Source organism: Triticum dicoccoides, chromosome 6A (genome assembly GCF_002162155.2).
Source record: "Triticum dicoccoides isolate Atlit2015 ecotype Zavitan chromosome 6A, WEW_v2.0, whole genome shotgun sequence".
In the NCBI taxonomy this organism is placed as follows: domain Eukaryota; kingdom Viridiplantae; phylum Streptophyta; class Magnoliopsida; order Poales; family Poaceae; genus Triticum; species Triticum dicoccoides.
Window position 1 is genome coordinate 36,069,716 of NC_041390.1, and position 18,794 is coordinate 36,088,509.

General features: G+C 43.6%; 2 protein-coding genes across 2 annotated transcripts in view; both read right to left on the bottom strand.

Moving 5' to 3' along the window:
* Nucleotides 1-940: 940 nt before the first annotated feature.
* Nucleotides 941-6,479, bottom strand: LOC119314397 (ubiquitin thioesterase otubain-like). Its single transcript, XM_037589111.1, has 12 exons — nucleotides 6,112-6,479; nucleotides 5,980-6,024; nucleotides 5,157-5,234; nucleotides 4,590-4,667; nucleotides 3,683-3,733; nucleotides 3,377-3,427; nucleotides 2,829-2,966; nucleotides 2,627-2,746; nucleotides 2,030-2,088; nucleotides 1,884-1,939; nucleotides 1,701-1,807; nucleotides 941-1,592 (listed from the first exon to the last, which is right to left on the bottom strand). The coding sequence occupies exons 1-12, from the start codon at nucleotides 6,217-6,219 to the stop codon at nucleotides 1,323-1,325; spliced, it is 1,161 nt and encodes a 386-aa protein (XP_037445008.1). The 5' UTR covers nucleotides 6,220-6,479; the 3' UTR covers nucleotides 941-1,322.
* A 2,028-nt stretch (nucleotides 6,480-8,507) lies between these two features.
* Nucleotides 8,508-18,794, bottom strand: part of LOC119315581 — a 58,076-nt gene continuing 47,789 nt past the window's right edge. The window contains exons 4-6 of the mRNA XM_037590145.1: nucleotides 17,939-18,259; nucleotides 16,857-16,975; nucleotides 8,508-8,697 (exon numbers count right to left, since the gene is read on the bottom strand). Coding sequence (XP_037446042.1) covers nucleotides 16,887-16,975; nucleotides 17,939-18,259 — 410 coding nt within the window. The 3' untranslated portion in view covers nucleotides 8,508-8,697; nucleotides 16,857-16,886. The remainder of the gene's footprint in view (nucleotides 8,698-16,856; nucleotides 16,976-17,938; nucleotides 18,260-18,794) is intronic.

The window sequence follows — 18,794 nt, forward strand, 5'->3', positions numbered from 1 at the left end:
CTACTCTACTTTAGCACATACTCATAGATCTAGGCTACAACAAGTAGGGTCTGATGTTACTTACCGCCATCGGAGGAGCAGGGAGGAGGCATACTCCCACCAATTTCTCGGGGACGCGCACGATTCCGCGCTCTCCCCGATCGCACGAGCTTGATGCCGTGTTCCCCTCCATGTACACGGAGGGCTTGGCTCCTTGGAAACTGCCGATTCAGGGGTTTTCCCACGGCTGGCTGAGCGGTGCTTTGAGGTTCATGCAGGGCCAAGATTTCAATGCAACCCAGCTAACCAAACGGGCGAATTTGATCTCCCGGGGCATGCATGGTGGGATGCAAGCAACCAACCACGTCCTTGATGTAACTTTTGATTGTATCAGAGATCTTTCTTGTCCGTGTGTGGTTCAGTCTCTCCGATATGATGGAATTTATCTAATTAGTGAATAGGTCGTATGGTGTAGAAAAAGTTGCTCTATCCCAGTAGTTTCTTCCAACGGGGATCAGAACTAGAAAGATGAGCAATGATATATTGGAACGTATACTCTTCAGGAAGCTGTCCCGCTCTGTAATTGACATCTGGAATCCTTTCACTTTGATCCAATCCAACCTGAAGATGAATTTATCTCAGGACTGCAGCAAGTCTGAAGCCTCCAGATGTTGATGTCTGGTACCAATACAGTTGTTCCATTTTCCTTCTTCTCCTTCGTCGTCGACCGAGAGCTGGATCCGTCCGTGGATGACACTGCTAAAGATTGCGGTTTCCACAACTTGGGACGATGCAAGCGAAAGAGTATAAATGTTCATCTTCTTCAGATGACTTGGAACAGTTCAAAGATGCCCAGCATGTACAATTCTACATTCTACTATTGGAATATATTGGATTATCATACAGGTTCAGACACAAGCAGGGTAACCAGCAGAGACATAAAGAATCACAAATAAACCAATCACGGAAACTAATTAAACGATTGCATTCATCCTTGTATATGTGCCAATCGATCAATCCAGTGGCACCAGAAAGAATGCACAAGTATATGGCTATCGGCTTCATTACTGTATTCATCAGCAGCAGAAGGATGTTCACCTTATACCAGCCAACAGGAGAAGGATGCACAAGTATATCCTATGCCTACCCCAACTTCATCGGTGCATCTACTCTAACTCTATACCACTAACTCAGCAACACTCATTCAACGGCAGCAGCCCATCACAACTTTAATCTGGCAAAATCTGTTGACTTCAACTCTGATCAGCAGGATGTTCTTTCTAGGAAGTCTCTTGACTTGAACTCTGATCAGCAGCATGTTCTCCCTAGGAAGCCTGATGACTTCAACTCTGACCAGAAGGCTCTTCTCTCTTGGAAGCCTGATGACTTGAACTCTCAGCAGAAGGAGCACGTGGGTAGATGATGTTGTAGTGATTTCCCGTGTACAGCAGGGTCACACTCGGACGGGGAAATCCAGGACCAGTGTAGATATCTCGAGCATATCCTTGTTGGAATGATTCCGTTCTGAGGGGGACCTCAAGCGCTGTGGCCAAAGCCACCAACATAACATGGTCCGCGTCCACACGAGCTGGAATGACGTGCTCAAAGCACCACTGTTTGTGCAACAAGAAGTCAGGTAAAATGAGTGTCGTGTATCCAACAATGGATGCACTTGAAATTCAGCAGGAGGTAATGTAAGGGAAGGGGATGCTGATACTGACAACTTCCAGACTGCAATTTCCTTGGTCGACCTCTGGTATATGTGGTACATACTCCTCACTGTGCGAGCATATATGGATAGCTACTAGTAATCTGAGGAAAGCAAAAACTAACCAATAAAATGTGTCAGAAACATGAATTACGATGAACAGAAGGAAATGTAAGTTCAAGGGTGTTTTTCTCACTGTCTTGCGTCCTCTCATACGTGCTGAAGAACTGGAGAAGTTCCTCTTTACGGCAACTAAAAATGGCACATATTATGTCAGTGAGATGGAATGCGTTCATCTACAATACTTTGATGGAATTGCAGAAAACCATAAGAATCAAAAACCTGCTAGTTGATTCCGTGCCCTTCCATCTCATTACTTTCTCAATCAGCTCCTCAAATGCCTGAAAGAATCAGCAACTCGATTATTCATGGTTGATAATCATTACATACTACAGGATACAATAATACATACAGAATATTGATCAATGGCAGGATATAAAAGAACACAGCTAAGACACCTCCCTGAGAAGCTTCAGTCATTACAGATATACTATAGCATAGTAACAGAACAGTGAGGTGGCTGTACAATAATAACCAGCAGGCGTGCATTGTTGCAGTGCTCAAACAAGCATAAAATTATGTTATTTCCCAATTATATTGCTGTTGTTCCTTTGCACGTAAATTTCTCTTAAGGTTGTTGTTACAATCGGGTTGTTAACTTCATAATAAGCTTCAAATTTGAGTTTGTGCCAACATTGTGTAAAACTGTGACGGCATTCCACTACTGTTAAGCAATTGTGCATCTCCTGCAAATGACAAACAAAGATAGTGAGATGCCAGATGATGCTTGAAGTGTACTTTGTAACCTGAAGAGAATCATCATCCCTTGCAAGCATGTTTATCCAAGAAAGAACAAATATGGAGAAGGTGAGAACTTACTCTGCTGGTCCTGGAAAACTCAGAGTTCCATCCAAGAATTGCATGTTGCACAGACATTCTTTCAACAACATGAAGGAGACGATGTTCCTCATCTGTGTCCTGCCTATCAATAACTTGCTCCTGTTGTACATTCGCATAAACAGAGAAAGTTAAATAACTAAACCTACATCATATGCTAAGAAAAAGAGAGGAGGTCAATTACTAGGTAGGAAAATATGAAGCTCCTGTAGAAACACTCCCCATCTCCAATCACCAGTCTAATTTCCGAATAGGCATCAAGATGGTTCGCCTCGTTAGAAGAAACCATATACCGATTCCTTACTTCATTGATGGGACGTGTCTGCAAGAACCACACAAATACGAGAATTCAAATTACAGAGTAGAACATGGAAACAACATATCTAAAAAGGTGATGGAAAGTTTGTTTTTATTGCAATATTCGGTTTTTAAAACCACTGTCATGTATAATCCCATCACTGATATTGATCTGTTGCTGTTCAATAAGAAAACAAGAAGATATCTGTTAATGTCTGATAACTCAACAACAGTACAAGTACGATTCAGCTTCCATCAAACTATCACAACCAAGAGTTAACATACAATTTAGTATCCATAAAAGAGAAAATAATCTTTCTGAACAGTTCATCGTACAGGAACCATGAATCAAAGTATCTTGTGATCTCGGACATTCTTCCTGATATTTCATGCACTTCAAATTTGAACATCACATTAGGCAAAATGGAGACAAACCTGGTGCTCCACATGTCTTGAATATATTTGCTTTCCTTCTCTACGAAAAATCTATTTGACAAGAAATGAAGAGAATGAAATTAATGTATGATAAACTCAACAACAGTACAAGTACGATTCAGCTTCCATCAAACTATCACAACCAATAGTTAACATACAATTTAGTATCCAAAGAGAAAATAATCTTTCTGAACAGTTCATCGTACAGGAACCATGAACCAAAGTATCTTGTGATCTCGGACTTTCATCTTGATATTTCATGCACTTCAAATTTGAACGTTCACATTAGGCAAAATGGAGACAAACCTGGTGCTCCTCACGTTCTGAACATATTTGCCTTCCTTCTCTACAAAAAATCTATTTGACAAGAAATGAACAGAATGAAGTTAAAGTCCATACATCCTGGCAGTCTTACAATTATAAAGAATCAACAAGAAGCCAAACATTTTCCTTTTCCCAGTAAAAAAAGAAACAAGAATGTAATAGCAAGACCACAAACGTTCAGGTCCAAAGCTCTTTATTTTCGGCAACTATTTAAAAGAAATTATATTCTGAGGCTTCTAAGCGAGTTCCAGGTGCCAATCAACCAAATGGTGAAACTTCTCAACCAGATCCTGAAGTGGTCAGAGATTTTGCATGTAAATAGCAAATGATTTACAGAAATTATATTTGGTTATGTTACAAAGGAAGATCGTACATTCGACTTCAGGCTCTGTTACGAAAATATTGCAGTAATCAGGACATGACCTCCTAATTTCCACACATTTTACAGACAGCAATTCCAACGAGATAGCCATTCGCTTCAAAATATGATGCCAGATTTCGAAAAGATCCACAAACAACAAGGACGTGTGTACTGCTGCCAACATTTGCCCAAGATTACTCCTCTACTCTAGGATGCCACATGATGCTCAAACCAAGATCTTCTATGCAGTTGACTTCCCTTGGTTAAACTAACAGGTCCAGAATTAAACTAACAGTTCACATTTGCCACATGATGGCACTTTTGCCTTGGTTAAACTAACAGGTCACGTTTGCCACATGATGCCACATTTGCCTTGGTTAAACTAACAGGTCCAGAATTAACATGAACACACAGAAATCAAGAATCCCAATTCCAGTTTCCATGCACATAAAATAGGTAAGTACAAGAATGCTGGTCATACCACCCAAGAATCACAAGTGCGAAGAGTAAACAAGATTCAGGTCATACCTTGTTCTTGAGCCGACTCCAGAGCGATTTCCCCTTTTCAGGCCTGGGTCTCACCTTGACTTGTGGTAGTTTCTTCTCCTACTCCACAGAGTTAGCATCAGGATTCACACATTTCGTATTAGCAAGGTGAAAGGACTAACAAGATTGAAAAATGTGGAGCTATCCAACTCCTCTCTACTCTTGCCGATTTTTATATGAATTGAGTTTCAATTTTCGAGGCTCCATAGTCAGATTCAAACTTTCAGGTAACAGATGACCTCCTGATTTCCACACATTTTTGCTTCAAAATATGATGCCAGATTTCTGAAAGACCCACGAGCAACAAGGACGTGTGCTGCCAACATTTGCCTAAGATTCCTCCTCTACTCTAGGATGCCACATGATGCTCTAACCAAGATTCGTTGCCCTGATTAAACTAACAGGTCCAGAATTAACATGAACAAACAGAAATCAAGAATCCCAATTCCAGTTTCTGTGCACATAAAGTAGGTAATACAAGAATGCTCATATGGCCATACCACCCAAGAAAATCACAAGTGCGAAGAGTAAACAAGATTCAGTTCATACCTTGTTCTTGAGCCGACTCCAGAGCGATTTCCCCTTTCCAGACCTGGGTCTCACCTTGACTTGTGGTAGTTTCTTCTCCTACTCCACAGAGTTAGCATCAGGATTCACAGATTTTGTATTAGCAAGGTGAAAGGACTAAGAAGATTAAAAAATGTGGAGCTATCCAAATCCTCTCTACTCCTGCTGATTTTTATATGAATTGAGTTTCGACTTTCGAGGCTTCGTAGTAAGATTCAAACTTTCAGGTAACAGATGACCAAAGGCCCAAACTTCTCGACCAAACTCCAGGGTGGAGTAAGAGATCAAAGGCTTTTGCATAAAAGTGGCTGAGGATCCAGATAATGTACGTCAAGGTAAGTAATCCAGTGCAAACATTCAGACTAATTCTCCTATAATACAACTCATTTACACTGAAAACTGATTCATTTTGGCTTAAGGATTTCTTGTTAAAGTATCACAGCAACTACTGCCACGACATGATCCTCGTACCTCCCCACATTTTCCACTTGCAGCAAAATATGTCGTCACACTGAATAGAAGAATCAGTTAGCACAAGACTGGACACCTAAATCTTGAACAGTTTCCAATAATCACAACAAGATGCTCGGTCGTTCTAAATTCATACTGCACCGCAAGAAGAACTCCGGGTCATAATCATGAAACTGTCCCGGCCCAAGATTCCGCTTGTATATTACTCTAAATCATCCCCAAGATTTCAACAAACATAAGAGATCACAGTTCCACGCCCCGAACAAGAAAATGGTCACAGTTCCACACTCCAAATCACAAGCGAGCAAGCAAGAAGACCAGATTCAGGCTATACCTTTTCCTTTCCCGGGGGCGCTTCCTTGGCGTGCGGCGATTCCACCTGCTCGAGAAGAAACCAAGAAACGCTCAAGAACGCACTCCAGCAACTCCAAGAACTCCAAGAAACAACATCGCGAACGCCCGTCACCTGCTCCTCCTCGCCCTCCTCGATGATAACCGACTGCCCCTCTCGTACCACCTGCTGGAACACCCGCGTGTAGTCGAACGGCAGCGTCGTGTCCCTCGGCACCACCATCCTCCTCCCCGCCGAGGAGCTTGACCCCCCGGCTCCGAAGGCGGAGGCGGAGTCGGGGATGCTGCCCGCGGAGCTTGGGGAAACAGGTGGCGGAAAGGGACCGGCGGCGATCGTCTTGCCCTTCCGGAGGTCGACCACCGCGGCGGGGCGCGACCCATCGGCGCCGCCTCCGGCCTGCTCGAGGTGGAGGGGAGGTGGCGGCGCAGCAGCGGTCGGGGCCCCATCGCCGTTGGAGGAGGCGTTGGGGGCCGGTTCTTGGATTCGCTCCTCCTCGACCGGTTCTGCAGCTCCTGAACCTGAACCTGAACCGGGTGGCTCCATCGCGGCGGGAGAAACTTGGAGGGCTCGCGTGGCAATTCCGCTAACTCGCGAGGGCGTGGAGAAGAAAGGTGTGCGGGGTGCGGGATGGAAAAGGGGGGGAAGGTTTGACGGCTATTTATTTGGAAATTCTGATGGCGGTTTGGTCCCTTGGGAGTTCCTCTTTTGCAACCAACTCCATGTTGAACCAAACATCTTCTATATCTAAATAGCTAGCCCCCACTAAGATATTTCTCTCAACATGCAAGCATCCCACCTCATCATTCAACATGCATAAGAAAAGGCCCACCTCAACATGCAACTATGCATATTAAAAATCCACTACAACATGCATGCATGTAAAATTCCATTTTATTATGCTATTTACATTTAATTATTATATACTTTTAGAAACTATTGTTTCAAGAATTCATGTTCCATATAATCAGAATCTCATTGAAATATTGCAAACATTCCCGCAACAACGTGCGGGGCATCGTCTAGTTAATACAGGCTGCAGGCACACTCTTCTCTCGTTTGCATATACAGCCCACACGAAAGATAAAAATTACAAGAAAGGCAATCAGGAACACGCGACCAATCCACGGTTGAATGGTAACACGTGTCATGTCACACAACATAGGTTGTATCCGGCCAATTCAAGAGAAACGGGGGTAGCCATCGAACAAGGCCTACGCTGATCACAATTTGGTCGGGCAACGCCTTGCGACATGATGTGTCCTTTAAGGGTGGTTGTCACTTGTCCAATTGTCGTAAAGACATAAGAAATTTCATTAAAAATTTCATCGGGATGAGATTTTCTCCTAGTAGATGGATTCAAGTGATAGTAGTATGAAAAAAAAATCATCAAATAAGGAAAATAAATATAGCTTTCATTGCAACTGAATATTTTATGGCAATGAATTTAAGGGCGAGTCTATGTCTATCACTTTGAAATTTTATATAACTAAACATATGATTATCATTAGGGAATGTCTACAACTCAGCTGATTGAGACATAATTTTGTCTCGCTCAGCTGACGTCATATTGCATGCGGTTTCCTGGCATATCCTATTTGGCGCTTCAGGCGTCCGTCACTGTGCATTTGTAAACAGGCGCCTGAATCCCTCCAAGTTGGGCCAGCCCATCCATCTCTTTTCTTTCTTTTGTTTTAAACCCGCAAAAAGATTGAGCGTGGTGTGAATCCAATCCCCAACCTCCTGATCGCATCCACACTGCACTAACCAACCGGCCACCTCACGTTATGTGATTGCTTACATCATTTTACACCTTTTGTTCCTTTCTCTTCTTTTCCTTTTCCCTTTCCCCTTTTTTTCTTCTTCCTGATTCGATGAACTATTTCAAATTAGTGAACTTTTTTTTCAAAAATGATGAACATTTTCAAATATGTGAACTCTTTCTTCAAAGTCAATTAAATTGTTTTCAATTTTGATGAACCTTTTCCAATTTTGATGAACTTCTTTTTCAAAATGATGAACCTTTTCAAAATCAATGACTTTTTTTTCAAAATCTATGAACCTTTTCAAAATTTATGAACTCTTTTTCAAAATTTGATGAACTATTTTTTGAATTTGGTGAACTTTTTTTCATATAGATGAACAGTTTTTAAAAGTTCATGAACTTTTTTAAAAATCCATGCGCATTTAAAAAAATCCATTATTGTTTTTGAATTCATGATTTTTTTTTCACTTGTGCAATTTTTTCCCTTTTTTTTACAAATGCGCTCGAGTAGATAGGCCAACCCACCAGCGTCGGCACGTGGGCGCCAAGGAGCTTCCCAGGTGCCTGAAGTGCCGAATGGAATAGGAGCTCCTCGGTTTCCCCTGCAAGGCCTGGTTTGTCTTTTTATTTGTTTTGGGTTGGATTTGTCTTATCATTCTTCCCTGTCAAGTGTCAAATACTCGACGATAAAAAGGCCGGCCACAAGCTTATGAGTTTCATGCTCGATCAACAAACACATGATGAGCAGGGCCATAAGAACACACATGTGTTGTGTAATATTACATCTATCACTTTCATAGGTACACAAATATGTCTTGACAGCCATATTATATATAGTAACACAACCAAGGTGAATGGCGAGAACACCTACAAATGAGTCTTCACAAGTCCTGTACAAAGTGGTTATAGAAGTACACTCCAAGCCTCATGCCGCTGGCCTGAAAAAGGGGCGACGAGTGGTAAGGTGAAAGGGCTGCTGACCACAAAATGTATAACACTACACTGCTCCAAAATCATTTCCGGTCATAGCAATCATACGCAAATTGACATTTGATTAGAGCCATATAACCGGGGCATAATTACATTTGCGAAAATCATCCACCCAACTTTCAAGTGAAGCGGGGATCCTCTTTGAATAAAGACTATTTCTGAGATACATCTGCATAAGCTTCTTATCTTACTACAAAAATAAACTAAGGTTTTCACTCTCCAACTCCAACAAACTGATAGCAAGTAACTCAGAGAACAAGGAGGTAACCAAATACTGTATATGCCACCAGCATATGTTTTCAGCCAAATACAGAGAACAGGGGAAGCAAAATACTTGTACACATCGAATGGTTTGGTGTGTATATGCGAGTAGAAGGAAGGTGTGGTCAAAATAGCACAAACTGAATCAGCTAATGATCGTGCTAATCGAACTACAGCAAAAAAAAGGAAAGGAAAACACACTCACCAGTTATAATATAACACAATCAACACAAACACAGGCCACTAATGGGGGATATGGCATCCGAAGTTGCAGTTGTAAAGGGGGCACAGCCAATTTTTGATTCTCCATCGAAGACTGGGCACTGTTCATCCACAGATGTTCATAACCACTGGATTCACCTCCGCGGATATCTTTCAGCACTCGCCCTTCGGCGATGTGCTAAATTCATTGAGGTCCCTCTCCCTGTCAGGAGAACCTTGGCCGAACTATGTCCGGCTAGAATGGGATGCGGACGACGAAGAAATTCGCTGCCCACCCACCACCCACTTAGTAGCCACTGTCGACGATTTAACCGACATGCTCGACTTCGACTCCGAAGACATCAACGGTATATATGGACGACGATGCAGGAGATGAGCAAGAACCACCGCCCACAGGGCGCTGGACCGCTACCTCATCATACGACATATATATGGTGGACACCCCTAAAGAAGGCAATGGCGACGAGATAGTGGAGGATGACCCCTCCAAGAAGCAACCCAAGCGCCGACGTCAGCGACGTCGCTCTAAGTCCTGCCACAACAAAAGTAGTGATACCGGCACAAGAGATAATAACACTCCGGATAGTGCCGAAGACAACCACAATCCCCTCCAGCACGATGTAGAGCCGGAGGATGAACAAGCCAGCCCTCCAGAGCAGGTAGCAGATGGAGAATCAGAGGAGGACAATTACATGCCTCTCTCCGAAGACGAGGCGAGCCTCGGCGACGAAGAATTTATCATGCCTGAGGACCCCGTCGAACAGGAGCGCTTCAAGCGCTGGCTTATGGCCACAGCAAATAGCCTGAAGAAAAAGCAAGAACAGCTTCAAGCTGATCAAGACTTGCTAGCAGACAGATGGATTGAAGTCCTTGCGGCCGAGGAATACGAACTCGAGCGCCCCTCCAAGAGTTACCCAAAACGCAGGTTGCTACCTCACCTCGAGGAGGAAGCATTGAAACCTCATGCACCAGTGTACGATGCAGCTGACCGGCCACTGCGTGGCCGATCCAAAGAGGCATTTCAGCCTGAAGTTCAGCCTGCACCCCTCCGCCACTCAATCCAAAATACCAAGGCTCGGGGCAACACACGGTACCTGCGAGACGTAATGGACAGTAAGGCAAAACTTGCAAGGTCAATATACGGGTCACGGGCACGTGCGCCAACACGGGACGATGATCGTCGCGCCGGATACGCCAAAAGCAAATCCGGCCGGGCCGAATACAGCATATAAGACTCATATGAACTGCGTCGGGATATAGCCCGGCACAGAGGCGCCGCACACCCCCTATGCTTCACAGATGAAGTTATGGATCACGAATTCCCGGAGGGTTTCAAACCCGTAAATATCGAATCATATGATGGTACACCAGATCTCGCGGTATGGATTGAGGATTTCCTCCTTCACATCCACACATGGCTCACGGTGATGATCTACATGCCATCAAGTACCTCCCACTAAAACTCAAAGGACCAGCTCGGCATTGGCTGAATAGCTTGCCAGCAGACTCCGTCGGCAGTTGGGAGGATCTGTAAGACGCATTCCTTGACAACTTCCAGGGCACTTATGTGCGACCACCGGATGCTGATGACTTGAGCCATATAACTCAGCAGCCAGGGGAATCGGCCACACAATTCTGGACTCGGTTCCTGACTAAGAAAAACCAAATTGTCGACTGTCCGAACGCAGAGGCCCTCGTGGCATTCAAGCACAACATCCGTGATGAATGGCTTGCTCGCCACCTTGGCCAGGAGAAGCCGGAATCTATGGCAGCCCTCACGACACTCATGACCCGCTTTTGCGCGGGCGAGGATAGCTGGCTGGCTCGCAGCAATAACACATCGAGGAATCAGGGCACTTCGGATACCAAATATGCCAACGACAGACAACATCGTAACATACCAAAGCACCACAATAACGGCGATAACACCGAGGATACGACAGTCAATGCCGGATTCAGAGGCTCTAGATCCGGTCAGCGAAAAAAGCCATTTAAAAGAAGTACTCCGGCTCTGTCCAGTTTGGATCGCATACTGGATCGCTCGTGTCAAATCCACGGCACCCCCGACAAGCCAGCCAATCACACAAACAGAGAATGCTGGGTGTTCAAGCAGGCCGGCAAGTTAAATGCCAAAAACAAGGACAAGGGGCTGCATAGTGATGAGGAGGAGGAGCCCCGGCCGCCGAACACGGGAGGACAGAAGGGGTTCCCCCCACAAGTGAAGATGGTGAACATGAAATATGCAACCCACATTCCCAAGAGGGAGCGGAAGCGTGCACTAAGGGACGTCTATGCAATGGAGCCCGTCGCCCCAAAGTTCAACCCATGGTCTGCTTGCCCGATCACCTTTGATCGCATGGATCACCCCACTAGTATCCGTCATGGCGGATCCGCTGCACTGGTCCTAGACCCCATAATCGATGGATTTCATCTCACTCGAGTCCTTATGGACGACGCCAGCAGCCTGAACCTGCTCTATCAGGATACAGTGCGAAAAAATGGGTATCGATCCCTTGAGGATCAAACCCACCAAAACCACCTTTAAGGGCGTCATCCCAAGTGTAGAGGCCCATTGCATGGGCTCAATCACACTGGAAGTAGTCTTCGGATCACCGGACAACTTCCGAAGCGAGGAGTTAATCTTCGACATCGTCCCGTTTTGCAGTGGCTATCATGCACTGCTCCGATGAACTGCATTTGCAAAATTCAATGCAGTACCACATTACGCATACCTCAAGCTCAAGATGCCAGGACCTCGGGGGGTCATAACAGTGAATGGAAACACAGAACGCTCGCTCCACACGGAAGAGCACACTGCGGCCCTCGTAGCAGAAGCACAAAGCAGCCTTTCAAGGCAAACCGCTAATTCGGCGATACAGCCCCCGAACACCTTCAAGCGTGTCCGGAGTAAACTGCAACAGGATCGCCTGACATGTTCAGAGCTCGCCTAGCAACTCAGCCCCCGTCCCAGTCCCAGTCAAGCAACGAAATCCGTGCCGCGTGTACATAATTACGCACTGAAAATACCATGGACATATGTGGGGGCACAATCAGGGCACGTCCCGCAATGCGGCTTAACCGCCCTAGGGGCTGTATATCTTTATCATTTCTGTTCTCTTTCAGGGCCTAACTCTCTGAAAGCCCTTTCCGGCAGTATGATTGCCGGACACATTACGGGAAGGAACAACCAAGGCGGCAAGAAGCCAAGATGTACACGGAACCCCCAGGTGGTCTCTAATAATAATATCCGCTTTCTACTATCCATACGCAGCTTGCCCTTGGATAGGACATTTCGAATAGTCCTACTTTCTGCTTATTGCACTACCTGTACCAGTACGCTTCAACGTATTATTTAAATAACAATGCATAGCATTAGTCTATTATTGCATTATTCATTCTCTTTTTTTCCCTTTATGTCCATTTACGACAATCCGCACCCGTCAATTCGGGTACGGTCAGTACGCCAGGGGCTTTTGTTTACCCCATAATACGGCACGAGAAGTCCGAACACTTTCGACAGTGCGGCACCCCGAACTTATAGCATTATATGCATCAGCTCCGAATCATGTCTTGGGTCAATAGTTGGGTTTGCCCGGCTCTCATGCTTTGGTACCTTACGTTCCGCTATATCGGCTAAGGTAGCGGTGGGAGAACTACTGCGATTGTGTCTCGGTTCTTCCGGACGAGCACCTTAGTAGAGAAAGCCTAAAACTGACTGTCATGATAAGGCGAGAGATTGGTCGCTGTTCGAGAGGTCTCAAGTCCTTACAGACTTTTTCCGCTTCGGGCGAGGAGTCGGCCTTGTCCGGCTTAGGCGTGTATAGCGCCCCAAATTCGGCCTTCTGAATACCACGGGCTTCGCCAAAATTTAAAATTGTAGACTTCTATGGCTAAGTGAGAGTGATAAAGCATTATAGTCCGATTGCCTGGTTCATTGCACTGAACACCTCCCTTGAAGGACCCAAAATTGGGGTAAAGAGTGCTCAGGTTTATCCCGAACACCCCAATACTAGTTACATGGGGGCAAAAGCCGACGACTGGCCAACTCTCAGATTTTATAAACAGCCGCACAGAAGATAATATTTTAAATTAAAAAAAGCGTCACATGGCTCAAATGAACTCGTTTCATATCTTAGGATCACATGAGCATGTTCATTCAAAAATTACATCCTTGGCACACTCATCCGCCACAAGGCGGGAACTCTTCAGGACACTCTCATAATACATTTCGGGGCAGCGATGCTCCTTGCCCTCTGGGGGCCCCTCCTTCACCAGCTTCACGGCGTCCAGCTTCGCCCAGTGCACCTTCGCCCGGGCAAAAGCCCTGCGCGCACCCTCAATGCAGACACTCCGCTTTATGACTTTAAGCTGTGGGCAGGCGTCGACGAGCCGCCTCACCAGACCGAAGTAGCTGCCGGATAGGGGCTCGCTAGGCCACATCCAGACTATAAGGCCCTTCATGGTGATACGTCCATTTTGCATCATTCTTTTATATCGATATTTATTGCATTATGGACTGTTATTTCACTTTATGTCACAATACTTATGGCTATTCTCTCTTATTTTACAAGGTTTACATAAGGAGGGAGAATGCCGACAGCTAGAATTCTGGGCTGGAAAGGAGCAAATATTAGAGACCTATTCTGCGCAACTCCAAAAGTCCTGAAACTCCACGGAACATCTTAAAATAAATAAATAAAAATCCACGCCAAAGATGAAGGCCAGGGGGCCCACACCCTGCTCACGAGGGTGGGGGGCGCGGCCCCTACCTCGTAGGCCCCCTGGTGGCTCTCCGACGTTCATCTTCTCCTATATGAAGTCTTTCTATGAGAAAAAAATCATAAGGAATTTTTCGGGATGAGGCTCCGCCGCCACGAGGCGGAACCTTGGCGGATCCAATCTAGAGCTCCGGCAGAGCTGTTCTGCCGGGGAAACTTCCCCCCGGGAGGGGGAAATCATCACCATCGTCATCACCAACGCTCCTCTCATCGGGAGAGGGCAATCTCCATCAACATCTTCACCAGCACCATCTCATCTCCAAACCCTAGTTCACCTCTTGTATCCAATTCTTGTCTCAAAGTCCGGGATTGGTGCTACTAGGTTGCTAGTAGTGTTGATTACTCCTTGTAGTTGATGCTAGTTGGTTTATTTGGTGGAAGATCATATGTTCAGATCCTATAAGCATATTATTACCCCTCTGATTATGAACATGAATATGCTTTGTGAGTAATTACGTTTGTTCCTGAGGACAAGGGAGAAGTCTTGCTATTAGTAGTCATGTGAATTTGGTATTCGTTTGATATTTTGATCAAATGTATGTTGTCTAGCCTCTAGTAGTGTTATGTGAACGTCGACTACATAACACTTCACCATTATTTGGGCCTAGAGGAAGGCATTAGGAAGTAATAAGTAGATGATGGATTGCTAGAGTGACAGAAGCTTAAACCCTAGTTTATGCGTTGCTTCGTAAGGGGCTGATTTGGATCCATATGTTTCATGCTATGGTTAGGTTTACCTTAATACTTTTGTTGTCGTTGCGGATGCTTGCAATAGAGGTTAATCATAAGTGGGATGCTTGTTCAAGTAAGAACAGCACCCAAGCACCGGTCCACCCACATATCAAATTATCAAAGTATCGAACGCGAATCATATGAACGTGATGAAAACTAGCTTGACGATGTTCCCATGTGTCATCGGGAGCGCTTTTCCTATTATAAGAGTTTGTTCCGGCTTGTCCTTTGCTACCAAAGGATTGGGCCACCTTGCTGCACTTTATTTACTTTTGTTACTTGTTGCTCGTTACAATTTATCCCGTCACAAAACTATCTGTTACCACTTATTTCAGTACTTGCAGAGAATACCTTGCTGAAAACCGCTTATTATTTCCTTCTGCTCCTCGTTGGGTTCGACACTCTTACTTATCGAAAGGACTACGATAGATCCCCTATACTTGTGGGTCATCAAGACTCTTTTCTAGCGTCGTTGTCGGGGAGTGTAGCGCCTTTGGTAGGTGGAATTTGGTAAGGAAAAATTTATATAGTGTGCTGAAATTTACTGTCACTTGTTACTATGGAAAGTAATTCTCTGAGGGGCTTGTTCGGGGTATCTTCACCCCGTCCAGTAGAGCAAAGAATTTCTCCTCAACCTACTGAACCTATTGAAAATAAAACTCCTTTTGAATTTCCTTTGGGTATGATGGAAAAACTGCTAGCTAACCCTTTTACAGGAGATGGAACAAAGCATCCCGATGAGCACTTAATATATGTAGATGAAGTTTGTGGATTATTTAAGCTTGCAGGTATACCCGATGATGTTGCTAAGAAGAAGGTTTTCCCTTTATCTTTGAAGGGAGACGCATTGATATGGTATAGGCTATATGATGGTATGAGATCATGGGACTATAAAATATTGAAGTTGGAATTTCATCAAAAGTATTACCCTATGCATCTTGTTCATCGTGATCGCAATTATATATATAATTTCTAGCCTCACGAAGGAGAAAGCATCGCTCAAGCTTGGGGGAGGCTTAAATCAATGTTATATTCATGCCAAATACTGTATATGCTACCAGCATATGTTTTCAGCCAAATACAGAGAACAGGGGAAGCAAAATACTTGTACACATCGAATGGCTTGGTGTGTATATGCGAGTAGAAGGAAGGTGTGGTCAAAATAGCACAAACTGAATCAGCTAATGATCGTGCTAATCGAACTACAGCAAAAAAAGGAAAGGAAAACACACTCACCAGTTATAATATAACACAATCAACACAAACACAGGCCACTAATGGGGGATATGGCATCCGAAGTTGCAGTTGTAAAGGGGGCACAGCCAATTTTTGATTCTCCATCGAAGACTGGGCACTGTTCATCCACAGATGTTCATAATGGCAAAGGGGCAAAAAGGCTTACTTATCAAATGAGCTGTTCGAGTTTCAGTGCATTCAAAGTCATGCTGCTGATATATCTTACTAGGCATTTCATTACTCAAGATTTGTTTAGCTAGATGCAGTTATGCTAAATTTACCATTAGCAAACCAATTTTGAGGGAAAATGGCATAATAATGCTTGTAGGCTAGTACATGAATTAGTATTACTGCAGAATTCCCTTTGTTGTACTTCAAACAGTAATAATCAGTTTGCAAGCAGATATGGCAACTAACCTTTTTAAGATCTTCAGTCAAGCTGTGTATATATAATATATTAAAAAACTGTAATAGTGTGTACTTCAAACAGTAATAATCAGTTTGCCCATTAGGCATTTCTTTCATGAAGATTTGTTAATCCAGATGTATTTATAATATATTCAAAAATCTATGGAAAATATGAATCTATGAGAGAAAATGATAAGGAATGCAAACATATACACCCCTTTTGGTCCATCGAATTTTGTTATGACAAAGGAAATTTCAGTACAACGGATATTATTTGCTCCATTCAGAAATTTTGTACAAAGGGAACATGAATATACTCATTATACCAGGAGATTTCACTCCGGTAACCAGATCACGCTCGCTCAAGTCCTAATTTTCACTCAAACTGATCGCAACTGGACAATCTACCAGCTTGTTTTTATAGAAAAACAGTTCAGATACCTCAACTTGCATGCAGAAGATAAGCTTACCTGCTGAAGCAATACATCACAACAGCATATCTAAGAGAGCAACTGCCTTATGTATTTTCTCCATCGTGTCCACCAAGAATGCCTTACAACTTCAACTTGTTTGTTTCCACCACTAATGCCTGTCATACAAGCATAAGAAGTCAAACAACCAATGACATTCCAAAAAAAAAGTCGAGTAAATACAAGGAGGCATCAACAAGATACTTAGGTAAACACGCAGCTGTAGTTTGAAAATATGAAATTAACTCAATTTATTGATTTTTCATGGTATAAACGAACACTTGCAATGGGGTTCTAGCACAGGTGATAAAATGAACTGTTTGTAAATTTCAAACCAAGTCAAGTATTATGGATTTAAAGATTATAGCAAGCTTACCAGAGATAACAATACTGAAACAAAGAAATGTAACTAGCTTTTAAGCTTCCAAATGTATCATTCAGGCCACGGGCCACCTATTTGACATTTTAGTTTGTTCAAGCTAATCATTTCTATAGCTGTCTTCAGTTTCAAACTGCTATGCATCTCAACTTGAAAAGAAAAGAAAAACTGTACTGCAGCCATGCGCTAAGACTACCATTATACTTATACAACTGTTGCATATTTCAGTAGGGAAGCAACTATGTAATTCAGCTCGATTATATTCTACAAAGAACTAACCAATCTCGGTGTTCATTGTTTTAGTGCAATTTTTTTATTAGATTCATGTATCCTAGATAGCTGATCTGTGCTTGAGCCATGTCATCGACAAAAAGATTGTCCATATGATTATCTCATGAATGGATAGTTGCCGATAATTCCCTCTGATGGTGTGCCTCTTTAGGTTTATACAAAGTTTTTGTTCTTCCTTCCATACCTCTAACTTGAAGCAGTTAGTTCAAAGTTTGATAATAAAATAATAATATTACAAACAACACCGTGTAGGTACTGGAAAGATAAATTGAGAGGAGGTCATCAAGCAACAAAAATTACTTACAAACGTTTAGCTTAACATGAAAGAATGTGAACAACATTTAATAAGCCAATTGTTAGAGAGAAAAAAATCGGTTTTGTTATATCCACAATGTAAAAGGCATGCTAGTACCTGGAGTATGGACAGTTTCGAATGGATGATAGTAAGAACCGACGGTTGTCTTGGGGAGTTTGTTGAACTGTAGTGACTCAAGATGGACCATGTAGCCAGCGTCAACTGTCCTGAATAACACCGCATTGTTTTCCTCCGCATAGCCTATCATCTGTGGGGGCTCTTTCTCTGAATTTAGCCCAAGTAAATTGTCCAGATCAATACTTCTTCCTAGCGCCCATATTTCAACACCGTCGCGATTGCGCTTCGTACTCCATAATTCGGCGGTAAATCGGTATAAGAACAGGAAACCCATCCCACCACCCTCTGCTCGCACAACCAGTGAAGGCAATAATCCCCTAGCAGCAAGCTCAGATCCAGGCTCTGCGTATCCAGATCAAACTTCAGGATACTTCTTGATCCACAGTGTAACAACAAAAAACACGTGACACGACACTACTTAAAAACGTTTAGCTTAACACGAAAGAATGTGAACAACATTTAATAAGCTAATTATGTAAGGAAAAAAAACTCGGTTTTGTTATATCCACAGTGTAAAAGGCATGCCAGTATCTGGAGTATGGACAATTTTGGATGGATGATAGTAAGAACCGACGGTTTTCTTGGGGAGTTTCTTGAACTGCAGTGACTCAAGATGGACCATGTAGTCAGCGTCAGCTGTTCTGAAGGACACCGCATTGTTTTCCTCCGCATACCCTATCATCTGTGGGGGCTCTTTATCTGAATTCAGTCCAAGTAACTTGTCCAGTTGAATACTTCTTCCTGGCGTCCATATTTCGACACTGTCGCGATTGCGCTTCATACTCCACAATTCGGCGGTAAATTGGTGTAAGAACAGGAAACCCATCCGGCCACC

Coding starts and splice junctions, on each gene's coding strand:
- LOC119314397 (XM_037589111.1), bottom strand. CDS start 6,219: ATGGTGGTGCCGAGGGACACGACGCTGCCGTTCGACTACACGCGGGTG. Junction 4,668..5,156: donor GGAGTCGGCTCAAGAACAAG/GTATGAACTGAA, acceptor TCTGTGGAGTAG/GAGAAGAAACTACCACAAGT. Junction 1,593..1,700: donor GAAATTGCAGTCTGGAAGTT/GTCAGTATCAGC, acceptor TTGCACAAACAG/TGGTGCTTTGAGCACGTCAT.